The sequence below is a fragment of the Dermochelys coriacea genome, chromosome 9 (genome assembly GCF_009764565.3).
Source record: "Dermochelys coriacea isolate rDerCor1 chromosome 9, rDerCor1.pri.v4, whole genome shotgun sequence".
In the NCBI taxonomy this organism is placed as follows: domain Eukaryota; kingdom Metazoa; phylum Chordata; order Testudines; family Dermochelyidae; genus Dermochelys; species Dermochelys coriacea.
The window spans coordinates 76,216,868-76,235,648 of record NC_050076.1 but is presented as its reverse complement, the minus strand read 5'-3'; the positions used below and the strand labels follow the sequence as shown (position 1 = coordinate 76,235,648).

General features: G+C 41.5%; 1 protein-coding gene and 1 long non-coding RNA gene across 10 annotated transcripts in view; one reads left to right on the top strand and one right to left on the bottom strand.

The window, feature by feature from the left end:
• The window catches only part of LOC119860932, a 162,874-nt gene extending 156,622 nt beyond the window's left edge, over positions 1-6,252 (bottom strand). For 2 of the 9 annotated variants that reach the window (XR_005294694.2, XR_006274003.1), the window contains exon 1: positions 5,984-6,252. This is a non-coding gene — a long non-coding RNA (uncharacterized LOC119860932). Of the gene's footprint in view, positions 1-3,250; positions 3,354-3,626; positions 3,736-5,983 lie in introns of those variants that run through there. The other 7 variants (XR_006274000.1, XR_005294692.2, XR_006274004.1 and 4 more) reach the window with 6 other exon arrangements.
• Positions 6,253-7,645: 1,393 nt separating this feature from the next.
• On the top strand, positions 7,646-10,691 carry POU3F4 (POU class 3 homeobox 4). Its single transcript, XM_038416447.1, has one exon. It carries the CDS (start codon positions 7,746-7,748, stop codon positions 8,829-8,831), a length of 1,086 nt encoding a protein of 361 aa, XP_038272375.1. The 5' UTR covers positions 7,646-7,745; the 3' UTR covers positions 8,832-10,691.
• The last annotated feature ends 8,090 nt before the right edge of the window (positions 10,692-18,781 follow it).

Here is an 18,781-nt window from a genome sequence, read left to right as displayed (position 1 = left end):
AGGAAAGACTAACCGCCTTACAGCCCCAAATTCGCGCTGAGGTTACTTGAAGGGGGAGGGGGGGCATTCCTGAAAGGGTCCCACCGAACTGGGTTTTTCTTCTTCATATTTTTGGGGGGCAGGAGAGAGAAACAGTTGGTACAATTGTTTCCAATGTGCCAGTGGGTTCGATCCAATTAGCAAATAGGTTGGGCTATATTTCATAAGGGGTAATCATTCCTTGAGAGAAAGGCCTTTGAAGTTCCAGTTCCCCCCTATGATGCTGACAAAGGGTCTTATCTCCAATGTGTATTTGCCTACTTACATTCTTCTTTTCCATTCAGGGATTGAGACATTTTTATTTTTAACATAAGGAAAAATAACACTTACAAACCTGTAACCTCAGCAGCCAAGAGACTCAATTTTTCCACCTCATATCTAGTCATCCTTCTGCATTTTTATTTGCCCTTTGGCTTATAACTTATTATTCAAACTGCTTTGCATTTGCTCGGATGAATTTGTTTCCAAATGTTTATTAAATCTAATTTTCCCTTTCTAAGTGTATTATAGAAAATTGTAGAAATGCACTTGGCCTACATGTTATATCCTATATACACATCTATTCACCCCATATGTGCACACGCTGATCGATTAGCTAGATGAAGAGACAGTGAAAAGCAAGACTAGAGAGATCAATATGCCCATCTCTCTATCCCCTATGCATAGGAGTACCTCAGCTCTATGATTCTCATTTTAAAGGGGAGAGCAATGAAATCTTGATTGGATTTAATCGGAGTTCAGTGGCAACTAAAAATCCAGAGTCTGTCACAGAAACTGGAAATCTGGAAAGAAAAGTCTCTCTCCAGTTGGCTGAAGTCTTGCTAGATTTGCATTTCAGGGCATCATCTTGCGCTATTAAAATCGCAAACAAATTCTGTTTGCAGCGGCTCGGGGTTTGTATTGGGGGCCTTTGTTGTTGAAGGAAAGAAAATTGCTCCTTTCATGAAGATTAGGTGGGTTAAACTCAAAGGCTGGACACTGCTGCCCTTGACAGGACCAGGGTTAACTCGTTCGTGGCCGCAGGCTCCATGGGAAATGCGGTCGCGTTAAGCCGAGGTCTTCGCCCGTTCCCAGCAGCGTCCGCTGGAGGCGGCTGCTGCCCTTCCCCGCCCGGCTGCACAGAGCGGGGCAGCGCTGGGCCACTGGGACCGGAGGAGCGGCGGCTCTCGGGGCAGCGGGACGGCGAGGAGCCCTCCACAGAAAGGCGGCTCCGTGTCGGGGTGCTGGGGAAACGGGGACCCGCCCCGGCCGCTCCCGCAGGCTGGGCTGGTGCAAGGAAGCGCAGCCAGCGCCTGGGTGGTGCTACTGCAGCGAGGCGCTGCAGGCACCAGGAGCGACCCTTAGCAAGTCACCCCCGGTCCCTCCCCCCAATCTCTCCACTGCCCTTCGCCCAGTAAGTTGCACCAGAAGCCGAGAAGTTTCATCCTTCTTTTGCCCCCACGCCCTGCTCGCCAGCTCGCCCCTTGTGGGGTTTGCAAAGGATCCCGTTATAAACCGGAATCCAGCTAAGGAATGAGCCCCAATTACCCGAACCCCCTTCCTACACATCAGGCTGTGAGTGCCTGGCCCTCCGGAAACAGACACAGCTCTCCGGGGACTTCCCTGCTACGTTCTTATTTGTCCCTTGTATGAAATCTTTGTTTTGGTTCTGCAGCCTCCTGCCTCTCCACCGATTCATTGCAATGGTTCTTGCTAAAGGCAGGTTTATGCTGTTCCCTGCACACCCTAAACACCTGAACGGACAGCCACTGACACAAGCAAAAAACAAGGTTGCTACAAAACATGCAGCTCTAAAACATTCAACTGCATAGGAAATGTCTAAGATGACCAAGCAATGTCTCATCCGTCTACACTTGTTTTAAAAACACACATCTTACGGATGAATATGGTCTGAAGGTTCAATTCTCATATCGGGATTGATTGCGCCAATGTACATGGAACAATGAATAAACTTCCTGTTGGACCATAAACATTTCCTCTTCCAGAAAAAAAAAAATCAACTGGACAATAAATACATATTATCCTCAGAATGACGAAGTACTTCCAAAGTGCAAGAGACACATAGGTCTCTGGATCATCAGTACCACTGAATCATGCACACGCGGAGTGATAAAACCGGAGAAATGCACAGTTAAAAAAAAATCAAACTGACATTATTCGGCGAGCTAATAAACACCAATACAGGTATTTGTCATCCGAGGAAGAGAGCTATTTGTCTTCGATGTCCCATTAGTCAACAACAGAGGTTAAATAGTGTACCATTTAGTGAATTTTCAGATCCAATCTATTTTGTTGTGAGCATTCCTTAACAGAAATCGGTACATAAAGGAATCGCATTTTAATTATTTTTAATATATTCACAACGCGGCTTTTGATTTTGAGACTGAATTAGTTTCTGTTTCCTTAAGTTTATATGGTAATTATTGCCTACACATTTACACTGCTAAGAAAATGATCCTGATGACTTGCATAGGTTTGGAAGGTGTGTGAACACACGTTAAAAAAAAATCTCAGAATCTGAGTTAAGTATGAAATCATCACACACACACACACACACACACAGAGAGAGAGAGAGAGAGAGAGAGAGAGATTCGAATTATCACAATATAAGAAAAGTGCAAACGAAAAGGGGACGGGGACTGCAATTGTGTGCAGCTCTGTGTGATCTTAAAAAATCTCTACGCGATTCTTTATGTGACCTTAAAAACGGGTGTAGAGTTAAATAACCGACTTACAGACGTTCTGAGAAACTGATCCGCCCACTTCAAAATACTGCGTGCCGGAACCTCACAAACATTTTCGGACTTCAGCCCGAAAAATCTGGGTCTTTTTTTTCACCACCCGTATTTCTGGATTATGAACAACAAACCCGACGTTCAAATGCTCTGATTTTAATAAAAGGCAAGGCAGGATCTATTGTCAAAATTTGCACTCGAGAGAGATTCTCCAGAATATTTTCTATCTAAATGGCAAATTAATCAAATGTTAGCTACAATACCCGCTAACAAATTAACTAACGCCAAAAATCACAGTGACCTTCACAGGACGTGATGGTGCACAATATGAACACGTTTTCCTTTTGCCGGGCAAGTACAGTTTTCAGACGTTAACAATGGACCTGTGAAAATAACAGGTGACTCGAGCAGAGCGGAGAGGAGTCGCATGAAACCGATTTGGAGAATGCAGCCGTTAGAATACAAATGTTATTTACCTTGTGGTTTTCTCTGCGAGTGAGTTGCTTTATTGTCCCTCCCCATCCTCTGTCCATAATGCAGAAACCAACCCCCCACCACAACACGCTCCGTCAGTGCTGGGGCTATACTGAAGGGTTCCTGTTTCTTAGAGATTTGGGGGCGGGGGGGGGGGAGGGTTGCATTAAAACTTACATTAGGAATATTTAATTTGCAGTGTCTGTCCTTCGCCTGGCTGTGGTGCTGAGATCGCACTATTGCTGTGTCTCCTCCCAGCATAGCATTTACTCAAGTTCGAGAACAGCCAACAGAGACCCAAAAAGGGAACTAATTGGGCTTGTGTCGGTATTGGCTAATTTCTGGTAATACTCTGTAAATTCTCCTTTTCCTCCTTACCTTCCCCCATGCAGGCAGGGTTTTTTAGAAAGCTAACTCGGGAGGTACAGTAGCCTGTTTTCAGCTATCCATCTGGTGAGCCGAGGGTTCAACACGAGCCTCAGTGTACACCATTAAAAAAACTTCACTCCTGCTTAAGAAACAGTTAACTTGTCCCTCCCATCCCCCAGGCCCGGTTATGACTGATTCTGTCTTGAAATGTCAACTTGTTCCCACCCAAGTCCAACCTAACTCGAACGGTCTCTAAAGTGAACTTGTGTTGAAGGTGAAGGTTTTCAATGTAGGGGTCACGACACTGAGGCACAGCTTACCGCCTGGGCTTCATGCTGTATTAAACACAATCAGAACGAACCCCCTTCTAGACCACTTTTCCCCCTGCAGATGAATAATGGCAACATCTCTGAAATATAATCAAATCAAATCTTGCAAGGATAATAAACCCCAGTCTCGATACTCCTGGATAGCTCCTGTCAGCGAATTATACCTATATACGTGTGTCTATAGACATAGCTATAACACACACACACACAACATACACACACGTTGTTTTACAGTACCAGCTTCCTATAGGGAAAACCTGTGTTTCCTGCCTTGGCGAGCCATTCCTCTCCTCTAACGGAGGTGCCCACGATAAGCTTTATTGCAAGTGCCCACAAGAACAAGGAGTTGCAAATCCACTCGCCCTGCAGATTTTGATTTAACGCCTCGTGGCTGCTACCGCCGTCAGTCCAGTAACCACCAGAGGAAAGTTTGAACCATGAACAGAGGTGACCTGAGAAACTCAAACTGTCCTGCCTTTTACTTGGAAAGTGTGTGGACTCGACACAATTACAGCTCCTCAATGGTGGTTTCTCTCTATAGCGACTTCTAGCTTCCCAAAGACGGCAGGCTCCTTGAGCTATTGTTATTCATGGCAGAGATTTAGCAGAAAAAATATATATTAAATCTAGTTATTTGTTGGGTAAACATGGATCTTTCGAGTGCAAAGGCATCTAGAGCCAAACAGCTGAAGAGCAGAGTCCAGACCCAGAAACTTTTATTACTTTAATGGGTCTCAGTCTATGAAAAATAAGTTACAAATTCTTGCAACAGTAGCTTTGCATGTACTTATTTTTCTCCCATGTCCAGACGGGGTCGTCTATTGAATAAGGCTCTTTTATTCTGCATGGGACAGGGGATTTGTGGCCATGGTCCCCCTTTTATTCCTCTCTCTATGGAAACCCAGATCATGGGAGAAATATGCGAGGCTGAATAAAGGAAAAGCAAGCAGAAAGGACCGCTTGAGAGCGGCATCTGTTACACTTGGGACGTTAGACTGACAGGAAAGAGCTAAAGAAACCCTCTCAGCAGATTAGTTAGAACAGCAAGAAGATTTAACTATATGCAGATAAAAACACTTTAAAATAAAGCATATTCTCCTATAGGCGAGATCAGACTCTACCAGGAGCTCACCTCTTATGGCGCTGGCTTCTGGCTGGTTACATTTTTAAAATTTTAAAATCTGATATTCAGGGTTTTATTTCCCCCGTTAAAGGCTCTACTTTAATTAAACGGCTGATCTGAACATTCATTTTCAAGAACAGAGGGACTGGAAAAAATATTTTAGACTCTTGAGTGCAATTAATTTTAAATAATTTAGTTACCTTATAATATAGCATTAGTTCCCCCCTCCCCGCCCACCCGGCATCAGGCAGCGTAATATTTATGTTAAAAGTCTTGTCTAATCTATTTTTCTATATCTTTCTCCATCCATATGATCAAACCGCAGTCTGACCGGCTGGAGTCTGACTAGGGAATTTTTGCCGTCAGAAATGTCAGTTTGAAACGGGCAAAGGGGCTATCGTTCTCCTTTGCAGAGACATTTTTTTCATCTTCTGACCTCTCAACTGACCCTTCACAACACGCTTCCAAGACTTTCCAAGCGAGCCGCTCCCCTGCACCTGAAAAGTTTCCCGAAGTTAGATTTTTGAGGCAGCCCAACAATACTGCAACTCTCAAAGGGGGGCAGGGACCTCACTTCGCTGTAAAAGTGCCCTCGAAATAAACAAATACAATACAATAAACGTTTAGGTTAAAGCGGCGAAACCCTCTGAAAATGGTGCACCATCCATACAAGAATGCATTGCCCTTTATGGGAAAGCACATTCCTAATTCGGTAGAAAACACAGAGGAAAATGAGCATCTGCTCCTATAACTTATTTTTTAGAAATATCGAAATCTATTTCAAACAACTTACCACACGCATCTTTTTCAGGAATTACATTCAAATTTACAAATATCAGATGTGCAGGTTTAGGCTTCAATGAGAAATTTATTATTAATTGTTATATTATAATGAGGAGAACTGATGCTACTACCTATAAAGGAATCAGAAGAAGCTAACCTCTGTTTATATCTATCTATCTATCTATCTATATATATTCATTTTCTTGAATTTTCTCCAGATCTGTCTTCTCAGAGAAACTAATGCCTTAATGACTTTCTGGTAGCTGCAAGCCTTCTTTTATTTCTGCTAAATATATGAAAATGTATGCAAATTTAAATCAAGCTTAACCTAGGAGCTCTTGCAATATATTTAATGGAATTTCAAACCAATAAGGGAACTCTGATGCAGTCTTCTGTAAGTGCAAATATAATTACGCAGCTAGGTTACCTCCAAAATTATGCAAGGAAAGGTCATTTTTTAACTTCAGAGATTTTCCAAGGTATTAGGTGTTTAATTTTCTCTGCTTGAGCACTACAACGAATCTGGAATCCCCAGATTTGTCTAACGCTACTCCTTAGCGGAACATTTGAAAGAGGAAGCATGAAACACAATGTCTTCCCCCTCCCTAACTTACAGATGATTTGAAATTGAACTTGAGAGAAAATTTAGCATTTCCCATTCTCTCTCACACGCTCATTGTTTTGCCTGGTCACCAAAATATATTTTCCTTTTCTTTCTTGCACCGAGCAACATAAAATTCATATACCTAGGACAGTGTTTAGTGAAGATACACCTCATTAATTTCTTTTTCTATTTCAAACTTTGATGGAGAAGAGAAATCATTATAATTTATTTAAACAAATATTGGAAAGCACCTTTTTATTTTCTAAATGGGCAAAACGTATCCCAGTGAACTAAATTATCCGGAAAGAGGAAATACATATTTTGGAGCCTTGCAGAAGTGTGTCGTCCAGAAGGAGCGCTTAGTGGCTGTGGGATTTAGAAGTTGTCGAACTGCTGATATGAAATGTCATGTAATAGGCATAAAAACAAGGACCCCAATTGACCAGACAATCGGGGAGGCAAACTTGAGAATAACTGAATGCTATTAATAGCTTGTAAGATTTGTATTTAAATCAGGGAAGAGGTTGACTGTTGGTTAACAAACAACAAAATAAAAATTTAAATTTGTAATAAAGCTCTGCCCTTTAGGAAATATTCCCTTTAACCCGTTTTAAATCCTATTTTAGGGCAGGAATTAATATTCATTAATTTTCCTGATTATAGGATATGGACCTTAAATGTAAAGATTGAGACGTGGTGGCTTTTAGGTGTCTGAGGGGAGGTTGTTTGGGTGTTTTGTTTGTTGGGGGATATAAATCTATAGTTTATCATCTCGCAATTACCTTCATGTTGCATTTACAATGCTGGACCGATTGGGGAGTCCGTATGAACTGTGCTAAGGATAGATTGTCAGTCTTCGGTGCCGGCATTTAACCTCTGGTTTTTGCTGTACCTGGAATTAATCACTACAAATTTAAACCATGCTCTGTCACTCTCTCCCCCCCCCCCCCCATACGATCTTAAAAACAAATCTTGGCATGCAGTGAAGAAAGAGTTAAACAAATGAACCGTGGACAGCCAGCAACCAATGGAGCCTAAAGATTGATTCACTTCCTGCTTCAGACTCACTTTAACTCCTGGGTTTTGCAAACCTAATTTGGACAGCGCGACCTGCCTCTTCACCCCTCATTGGCTCAGCCAAAGCTTCCCGGCAGATGAAATGCTGTCATTGGCCAGCAGCGCTGCCAATAACTCAGTGGTTGCTGATTTGGCTCCCTTGCCTGGTAGATGTCAAAGGCTGAAGCTGCTCCCTTTGCCACATTATAACTAGTAGGGGACCTACACCAACCATGGCCACAGCTGCCTCTAATCCCTACAGCATTCTCAGTTCCAGCTCCTTAGTCCATGCAGACTCTGCGGGCATGCAGCAAGGGAGTCCTTTCAGAAACCCTCAAAAACTTCTCCAAAGTGACTACTTGCAGGGAGTTCCTAGCAATGGGCATCCTCTCGGACACCACTGGGTGACCAGCCTCAGTGATGGGACTCCGTGGTCCTCCACGCTAGCGACAAGCCCCCTCGACCAGCAAGACGTGAAGCCAGGAAGAGAAGATCTCCAGCTTGGCGCAATCATCCATCACAGGTCGCCTCATGTGTCTCACCACTCGCCCCATACAAATCATCCCAACGCGTGGGGAGCCAGTCCAGCTCATAACTCATCAATAACCTCCAGTGGACAGCCTATTAACGTCTACTCGCAACCTGGCTTCACAGTCAGTGGCATGTTGGACCATGGGGGTCTAACGCCACCTCCAGCCTCAGCCACTACCCAAAGCTTGCACCCAGTGCTGAGGGACCCCGCAGATCATGGAGATATAGGCTCCCATCACTGTCAGGATCACTCTGACGAGGAGACGCCGACATCAGATGAGTTGGAACAGTTTGCAAAGCAGTTCAAACAAAGGAGAATCAAGTTGGGATTCACTCAAGCAGACGTTGGCTTAGCGCTAGGGACTCTCTATGGCAATGTTTTCTCCCAGACTACTATCTGCAGGTTTGAGGCTCTGCAGCTCAGCTTTAAGAACATGTGCAAACTGAAACCGCTGCTAAACAAGTGGCTAGAAGAGGCAGATTCATCTACCGGCAGCCCGACTAGTATTGACAAAATCGCAGCCCAAGGCAGGAAAAGAAAGAAGAGAACCTCGATAGAGGTGAGTGTCAAAGGGGTTTTGGAAACTCATTTTCTTAAATGTCCCAAACCTGCAGCCCAAGAGATCTCCTCCTTGGCAGACAGCCTGCAGTTAGAGAAAGAAGTGGTGCGTGTCTGGTTTTGTAACAGACGGCAAAAAGAGAAAAGAATGACTCCACCAGGGGATCAGCAGCAACATGAGGTTTATTCTCATAACGTGAAAACAGACACATCCTGCCACGATCTTTGACTATAGGGCTCGGCTCGCAGACAGGACTGGGAACAGCGCGGATTTTCTAAGGGGGTTTTAACTTATGCTTAAAGAGGAAACAAAAACAAATACTCGAAGACTTAGAGCATGGGGCTTCCTGCTCTTCCGCCTGGGCAATATTTTCTCTCAAACCTTTTCGCTGATCAGTACATATTGTTTACTATCCAACAAGGTTTGTTTTCGGTCTCCACTAGGAAGAAAAAAAAATAAAGACTGATGTGTGCCTATGAATAACCTTCCAGCGCCTTGGTTATATCAGCTGTATTTCAGGTGAATCTGTTTTACAATAGACTAGTTTTGCATTTTTAAAGACTTATATAGCGTTTTTAAATGTCTGAGGTGTTTTACTACAAACTGTACACAATATTTGTGGCATAATTTGTACCGAATTGATCAATCATTCCCCCCGCTCCATGTATTGGGCATATCACTGTACTGTAGGGGGGAGAAGGGATCATTCCCTTCGCTCCCCTTCATTCCCCCAAATTCCATACTAGAGGAGTGGGGTCCCCCTTCTGCACCCCAAAGGCAGGAAGTTGTGCCTCCTTTGACTGTAACACAACTGGCTGCCGCTTGCACGTTATGAAGAGTAACAGACTGATTTGTTGTAGCTTTTCCTTCTATTCAAATAACTTCCTAAAACCACGAAATGGTCAGATTGCAATTCTGAAATAAATCCCCCGACTCCCTGTTCCCTCCTCCACGGAGGCGGGGGGCGGGGGGAGAGAGAGAGATCTGAAATTAAGCATTGCAAATAAAATAAAGGATGTGTCCCTTCTTTTCTTTCCTAAGATGTGTTGGGCTTCTGATCAGCGGCAGACTGCGAAGGTCTGTAGTAAAACACCTTAATAATTCTACGCTTTGGCTTCAGAAATCAGTTTCTCTGTATTTTTGTTTCAATATTAAAGAGGGATTCTGAGGTGTCGAAATGAATTTCGGGGAAATGCCCGCTTTTGTTTCATGCTGAGCTTATTTTCGTCTCACGAGGAAATGCTAGATTTGTTGAAAAGCTTTTATTAAAAAAAACAAAAAAACAAAAAAAGGCAAATGAAGAAAAATGCTAAAAAAGTGTAACCATTTTTCTGGCATATGAAGGAGCTGTGCTTTATCCTTCCCTTCTTCCCAGCCCTCAGTAGAGATGTACTCTGTGTGTGTACACAGATATGTAGTATGTATGTGTGTAAATATGTCTATACATACTATATATATGTGAGTGTATACAGATGTGTGTGTATATATAGCCATCTACACACACGGAAAATCTCCTATTATAAACGCACACAATACACAAATATTGCTCCAAACACACCGTATAATGACTGTCTCCATAGAGGCGGGATACTCGGGGCTGGTTGTGTGCATGTGTGAGACTATATAGAATATAGTTATTTATACACTCCCGCACACAGCTCGCTATCTGGAGACACCCCCCCCCCCCCATCCATACTACCTAAAGGCAAGGCCAACCCTGCCTCCCCCAGTTTTTGGCTGAGCTCTGGGAGGGGAGACATACTGGTAGCTAGGACAGAAGGCCCATGTTGACCCTATTGCTTTGCATCCTTGAAGCTGCAGCTATATTGGCAAGTTGCATTACTTGCGCTCCCCGGATCTCTTCTTCCCCCCCGCCCCCCATTAAGATTTTCATTTTGACATTTATATTTTTCAAGTATTTTTCAGTACGCGCTAAAATCTCGACACTGAGGACCTGACTATTTCTGCCAACTTTATACCTGTACAGTTTTGTATATTAAACGTTTTTTGGAAGTTATTAATTTAAAGACAGATCATTTAGTTTATTCATTTAGTAACTGATGTATAATAAACGCTATTTTCATTAAAGGTTGCTTTTTTCAACTATTTTATTCAAAATTGCCTATTGCCGTTGCCCACGATTATTTATTTTCAATAAATTCCGCATTATGTTTAAAAAAAAAAAAGGTTTCCAAAAGCCGAAATGGGTGTAAAAAAATTATACACACACGATTCGCTGTCGTGTTTGATCGTCGACCAGTTTTAGTCCAGGGGTTTATATGGACGCAATATTTTATTGTTGTGAAAGGGAGAAAAGGGGTTAAATAAACATTTTTTACAAAAAACAATGTTGCTTTATTTGCGTGGTGTATAAACCGGGACATTTCGGGCAAACCTCAGCGCCGGCCTTTGGCTCATTTTAGACCATATTTATTCTGATCCTTTCAATCTTTAAGAGCGAGCCCGATATTTCAGGGCCCCCAAAGCTTCTCGGATGAGATCCACCGTGTTTCTCTTTGGTTTTGAACTCTCCCCGCGCCGGGCGATGGGCACAAACCGACGAGCCACTCCCTGAGCCCAGCTCAGCGGGTGTCTCGCCACCGGGGGGGCTCCGGCCTCTGGCGGTGCTCTCCGGCCGGTGGAGCGCTTGGCTCGCCGGAGGGCTGCTGCCTAGCTGGGGCTGGGTGGAGCTGATGTTGCGGTATGGAGGGAGGCATTGCTTACTCCTCCCGCGGCCCAGCGGGGCCAGGGTTTCGAGACTGGGGTAGGGCTGGGGGAAACGCTGGATGGCTTTAGGCATTTGGCTTGTGGTTTAAACACGAGGGCGCTGTTGTTTGGGCTTTCTCCTCGCCCTGGAGGTAGCGACAGGGATTTAACTGGCACCGCTGGGGAAACATTTCGCTTGACGTTGGGGGGGAGGGAGGGATGTATTATACACAGAGTCACCCACTCCACGGGGAGACGCACTGCAGGTGAGGTCTATTCGTATTTTTGAAAGTATGGACTCTGAGGCTGTAGCCATGAAGTACTGACGGTTGTTGGAAAGACGAAGAGACTATAATCATTTTTAAAAGGTAACTTTTCCTAGGAACAATAGACCTAGATTCCCCCGATCGTCTAAGACGGTGCAGTTGTACCCTACACTAATGCTATGTCTACAGCGATATCGGAATACAAATATGTTTTATATAGGCACACACGATGTATGTACACCTTACATACACCCCGTAGAAAGGCTGATCCTTGTTTCGGTTTACAGAAATGCATCCGATGAAGTGAGCTGTAGCTCACGAAAGCTTATGCTCTAATAAATGTGTTAGTCTCTCAGGTGCCACAAGTCCTCCTTTTCTTTTTGCGAGTACAGACTAACACGGCTGCTACTCTGAAACCTGTCAGTGTCATTGCATCACTTGGTTGATGGTCCAGGCGGGGCCAGTTGTGTGAGTGTACATTCGTTCGTTCAATTTATTGCATCCAGACTTCAGTACATTGAAGGGATGAAAAAAACCACTAATAAAAGAGGGATACCAGTAGGATGATGGCTCCATCTCTCCCCCCCTCCTCCCCCCCGCAGCAAGAAGCAGCATGAATGAAGTTTCTTTTGTTACATATTTCTTGCCACACAGCCCCATGGGCTCACCCTCCCCATCTCCCCTGGAAACCAAGTGAAAGAGATGCCTGGGACAGAGGGTTAGTTGCACCGAGGCCTCTGGGGAATCCGGAGCTTGTCAGGGAAGCAGCTTTAGTTTCAGATTGCTGCAGGTTCATGGTACTGGGGCTGGGGGGGCTTCTGTCCCATGCGAACAAGTGGAGTATTGAAAAACAACACCAGTTAAGCATATCGAAGGGGGTGAAACTGAAAAGCTACATCCTCAGCACCTGATCAGAGCTAGAGGAGCAAAATAAGGCTTGCGGGAGAGTAAGGGAGGAAGGAATGGCTAGACAATAGCAAACAAAGCTTAGCTGAATTGCTAATACAATTTCATATATAGTCTCTCAACCGAAGCTGGAAGAAAAAAATACAACAGTCCTATATACACAATATATAGGGATCTGTTTGTCTTTAATAAACCAAGCACTGTTCCCTGGAAAGTGTTTAGCATTCATAGATTTCCATTTGTTCACATCTCAGGCTGCTGCTACCCTGACTCGACTCAGGCTACAAACAGAAAATCCTGAATTTATTACAAAGAGGGATTTGGAGTGTAGACAATGTGCATTTTTTTTTCTTTCCACTCATAGGAATACATTTTGGAAAAACAGTTTAATCTTTTAACTACTGACACTGCACTAGAGAGCACAGTTTTGGGGCCTGATCCTGTTCCCACTGAAGTCAATGACAAACCTTCCTGTGCTTTCAAAGTAGCCAGCCTGCATTCACTAGGCCAAAGTCCCATATGAGAAGACAATGGTCATGTTACTGAGTAATGACTGTAAGATCAGGCCTTTGATCAAATCATAGGCCTCCTGCAAACACTAACCTGCATGAGTAAACTACATGAGTATTCCTAGTGGCTTAAATCTGGCTACTCACAATAGCACTTATGTTGATAGGGTGTTTTAGAACTGTGGACCATAGTTTTTAACTATTGAAAAAGGACTGAAAACCAGAAGGGAAACAATTACAAAGTCATTACATTTCTCATATCCTGCCCCACCACCCCTCCCCCCCAAAAAAAAGATGGAAAATATACAAAGTAACCCATGTACTAATTTAGTCACAACTAGACATACTAAAATATTTTTTAAACACCACCAATAAGGACTCTTAAGAAAAGCCTTTGAGATCAATAAATACTTTAGGTGATTATGGTGACTATTACAGTTCAGAGCCCTATGGGGTAAAGCTTTTCAAAAGGGTGTTGGTTCAGAGTGGAAGATTCTAGCTGGAATTGGGTCCTGTTAGGATCATTTGGATGTTGTTTGTATTTGACTATTGTATGGCTGAGGGCTTTTGTAATTGTCCATACACCTAGAGTTGCTCTTGATAGGCAAAATGGATAGAATAAAATAAAATATAAACAAAAGTGTTTTAAAAGATCATTATGTACAGAGGGAGAGGGTTAGTGGAGAACCACAAGCAAGGAAAATCCACAAAGAAAATAAAAATTCAGCACCCCATTCACTCTCTAATTTAGTTTCCCTTTGAGCAAGATGAAACTCTTTTGTGCCCTCTTATGTTAAGTATAGATCACTCTCCTCTCCTCTATTCTCATACATATACACACACCCCTGATTTTCAGAGGTGCTGAGCACCCACAGTTTCCATTAACTTCCAAATGGAACGGAGGAGCTAATGCCTTCTGGGGGGAAAAATCAAACCCAAGTATATTTCCCTATTCACAAATGTACATACGGTGCCCGACTAATGCTAAAGGTGTGACAAACCAATAACAAGGAAAGACAAAGTTAAGATTAAAATCTAAGAAACAATCAGCCCTGAAATCCTGTATTTATGAAGTTGCCTATATGCTTCCTCGTGCTTTTTTTTTTCGCATGAGTATAAGAAGAGGTCCATAATTTGTACCATTGTAAAACCAGAACCTACATTAGCTTTATAGGACTGCCCATCACCATGGTACTTGAGCACGTGACTCCACTGGAATTACTCTGGATTTACACCAGCATAACTGAGAGCAGAATTGGGTTGAATCACTTTGCCTTCTTTTGAGAGCAGAATTGGCCTTGTTCCTGCAGTCACCACACAGGCATCACTCCCACTGAAGTATTAATGTCTGAGGGATTTAAGAGGTATTCTTCATGGCCATGAGCATTAAGGGAAGGCACTAATTTAGTGCTTAAATACCTCACATAGCCCAAAGAAGAAGCGATTGGAAAATGTATTTCAGTGGTAAGACTGAATTTCCTTGCTTTTGTGATTTTAATAGAGACCCGTAACCATGTTTTAATAATTTTGTGGTTGAATTGCCTTTGCTTTTTTATGTTATTTGAAAAGGAGAAAATCTGACACTTTTTAGAATTTCAATTTTAAATGTTCCCACAATAGCATGTTGTCCCTCTTTTAGGAAGGACATCATTTATCAAACTGGTCACTTTAAAGCAAAATCACTGAGAGCTAGGGACAGTGTCTCACTTTACTGTAGAATTACTCTAGAGCTAATTCAGGATATGAAGTGGGTTCACACCTAGACTGAGTTTGACCAAGAAGCTTTAAAAACCTTTGAACATAAAACTTTTAGGGGGTTTTTTTTGGGGGGGGAAGGGGGTTGTTTTAATGGAAATTATGCCACAGCTTCAACTAGAGCAGGGTGAAACCATCGGACCATATTATGCCCTGGATTTATGTAGCAAAACTGCCACTGATATCAGCAGGCGTTGTATATTTCACTATCCCACAACAAGGTAAGAAAGGCACAATAATAGGAGCTGATGACCTTTTGCAGTCTGTTTGCTAAGGGTCTGATTCTGAAGCACACACAGGTAACTTGTGAGCAGTCCCATTTAATTTAGTGTGATTACCCATGCACTACGAGTACTTCATGTGCATGTTTTCAGGATCAGATGGAAAAGCTCACATCCTATAAAAATATACACACAATCTTTATGCATAAAGAAAAGGAGTACTTGTGGCACCTTAGAGACTAACACATTTATTAGAGCATAAGCTTTCGTGAGCTACAGCTCACTTCATCGGATGCATTTGGTGGAAAAAACAAAGGAGAGATTTATATACACACACACAGAGAACATGAAACAATGCATGTGAACTACTCATTTGCATAAAGTTCCTGCAAATATGTATGTAGGATTGTATCAGGACGTAAAATTTGCATTTTTCCCCTTTCTTACAAGTATTATGTACCCAATAAATGAGAAAGATTCCACAGTATTTATGTATTTAGGATATGTGATAGCTGTAGTTAAGATCCTTAAGAGTGACTGTGGGATAAAATTTACTTTACATGTGTAACAACCAATTTGTAAACCACCATCTTTCAGCTGTTTTTAATTTTATTTTTTAAATATCAAAAGCAATTAGACCATACTATGGCCCAAATGCTAAATAATTCCAAAATCAAAACGATTCTTAAAGCAGTAAGCATCAATTTTTTTAAACTTGTAAATTATGAAAATGGCCAAACTAAATAAACTTTTGTTTTAATATGCTAAAAAGGAATAATAATGAAAGGTTTGAACCTAATATGCAATTTTACATGTCAAATTTCAGCCAAAGCTGGCTGATTGGTCAAATTTTAAGCCCCTTGAAAATAGGGTGAGTAATTAAAATAAAACTACAACCTTAGATGGTTAGATACCTCTGTGATGTGTGCAGTACCAGAACCTAGATAAACTGAACTTGCAAAGAGGTCTGTATATGCACAGCACACCCATATGCAACAGGACTTTATTTCAGTGGGACTCTGCAAAGATGAGGCCTAATCCTTCATTTACTCACTACTAGGCATAATGCTTACAACTAACATTGCCCCATTGACAGTAAGCACTATGCTTGTCCTGATAGTACGTTTGCAAAATCAGTCTCTTGATTAAAAATTGTAAATATCAATTTAAACCTTGGAAAGGGATAGAAGGAATATTTGCTGTTGTTTAAAGCCTGTCAACCATAAGCTAAGAAGCTACTGATAAATTTTGCTCATGCTGACCCCTTCTTACTGCGATATTGATCTCCATGCTTCTAGCTCTGGAGCGCTGCACTATTCCTGGTCAATTGCATGTTAGAAAGTGACAGGATGCAACAGCATGAAAATGGCAGTTAAAAGTTGGTCTGTGCAAAAGTACTAAAATACTAAAAAATATTTCAAAAATAAATGCAGAATCTAGAAACTGCTTCTCTTATTATGGGACATTGCTCATTACTATTACAGGACAAAAATATCATTGTTCTGCCATTAGATTGTTTTGTTAATGATTCAAGTCTTTGACTTCTGCATCCCAAGAACAAATAATATTTATCTAATGTACAAATTCTGCTATTTTAGATATGACAATTATTTTCTCTTTAGTCTCAAAGCAGGAAGTTTTGTTTTTCCTATTTACTGTTGGCCTTTAAAATAGCTCCCTCCCACAGATCTCACTGACCATAAAATATTGAAGGATAAATAACAATCTTAACTCTTAACTTCCCTTCCATTTCAGACTTAGGGCAAATGGCAGGTAATATGAGCACTGTGGAAGGTTTTGCAGTTCTGTCTGGATTAAAGGATCAGTCTCTGTTACACATATCTACAGCTAGTAACTTGTGATCTAGTTAAACCAGATTGAAAGCCCACCAGCAAGTGTTGGGAATCGTACACCAAAACAGAAATTCTGGGCAATTACTGTGGAAAACCAATGGATCTCATTGCATGACAATTTTTGCTATGGTACGATACTGCAAAAAAGTAAAATTAAAATAAAAAAATAGTTCCATATCTCAGAATCCTATTGAGAATTAAGAACTAAGTGTTCACTTTTAGGTTCTTATAACAGGAGCTAACAACTAAAAACCTCATACTGTTGAAAATTAGATTATTCGTCTTCTCTCTGTTTGCATCATTCAAACTTTATAAATACATTGGCTATTTTGACCTATTTTTGACAGAAATGTGTCTTGTACAAGTGGATTTGTAAATGTCTTATGGATCACTAAACCCACAAAGTCTAAATATCTATAGACTTTTATAGAGAATGGTAGCATGTTTAATCCCTATTAAATTTTATTTGACTTCTCCATAAAGGAAATCCCAATTTTAACCCATGGGAGTTCTGCCTGAGAAAAATTGCAGTCAAGCCCTTTCCATTGAATACCTTTAATTGGAGTAGAAAAATCCCACAATGGGTAATACTAGTCGAACCAAACAAGCATACAAGAATGACATGTACATACAACGTATGTGTCCAAATTCTGTATCACATACACCCCCAGAATTCCTGGTAATTTCAGTGGGAGTTCTAGGAGTGCAAAGTCCATCTTTGACAGGCAGGCAAACAACACAAACCCACTTGACCATATGTAGAAGAGATCTTTGGTGAAATGTGATGAAATTATTGTATAATGTAACAAAATCTGTTTGTATAAAAATACATACTTTGTATCACACCATTATGCATTCCCTCTCAGTAGAAAAGGTTTGATCAGCATTAGTAGAAGATAACTGCATTGCTGATGAGATGGGTTGAAGCTGCCGTGTTTGTATCTGGAGCAGGTTTAGAATAAGGGTTCAGGTTCAAAGACTTATCAGGAGTAGGATGCCAGAAACTTGCATTATGAGTTTTTTGAGCTTTCAGTGTAAAATGGTAGAAATCTTGTACAATTAGCCATTATTTCAGTCACATTTGTATTGAAATTAGAAGACAGTTGTCTTTAGGTTTTGAATGCAGTCCAGAACTGAAACTACAGGAGATTGTTCAGACCAAAATTAGGATGCAGAAGGCAAGTATGAAAGACTTTTTCTTTAAATATGCGTTTGGTAGAACAAGATGTGCAATAAGTTGCATAAGTGACATAAGTTTACAGTAACTCAAGTTAAGAATGTTTAATATTTGCCATTTTTAATTTATTGTTGAAATACAAACCAAATGATGTTTTCATCATCTTGTGTTCCCTGTTATCCCATATCTGACAGCATAGCTTTGTTTGTATTTAGAAATACAGGGATTAAATCCTCCATCTCGAAATCTTATAGTAAACCTGAGATAAGTTGTTTGTTTCCTCTGTCCCCCTCAACCCATCTACTATGCTCCACCTTACCTCCAAATAGAGTTCACCAACACATTCACTTCTTGACCTGCTGTCTGAGTGACTTTTCTTTCCTAAACAGGGGTAATATTAGATGGCTTCAGAAATTGTTCCATGGACAGAAATAGCATGAGTAGCAATCCATAGCCAATTTAATAAAACAGAGTGCCTCTTACAGTAGCTTAGTCTTCATGTCTGATTGAAAACAAAGGTCTGTATTGCCTGGTATAGATGGTATTTTGTCCATTTGCCATACTGTGCACCAATGTCAATTTATTTCAATTTAGAGTCCACCTGGGGCTCAAATTCACTGTGTGTGGCTTCCACTGCATAACTTTTTTTTTGTAATCCTTGACTGAAAAAGTACTTGGATATTTTTTATGAAATGAGCTATGTAGAATAAAAGGATGATTAATAATGAGATTTTAGCACTAAGCCAACATTTGGAGAAGCATTCCCAGTTCCGTAAACAAAAATA

Bases quoted from the DNA above. Each gene is read 5' to 3' on its own strand.
- POU3F4 (XM_038416447.1), top strand. From the start codon at position 7,746: ATGGCCACAGCTGCCTCTAATCCCTACAGCATTCTCAGTTCCAGCTCC.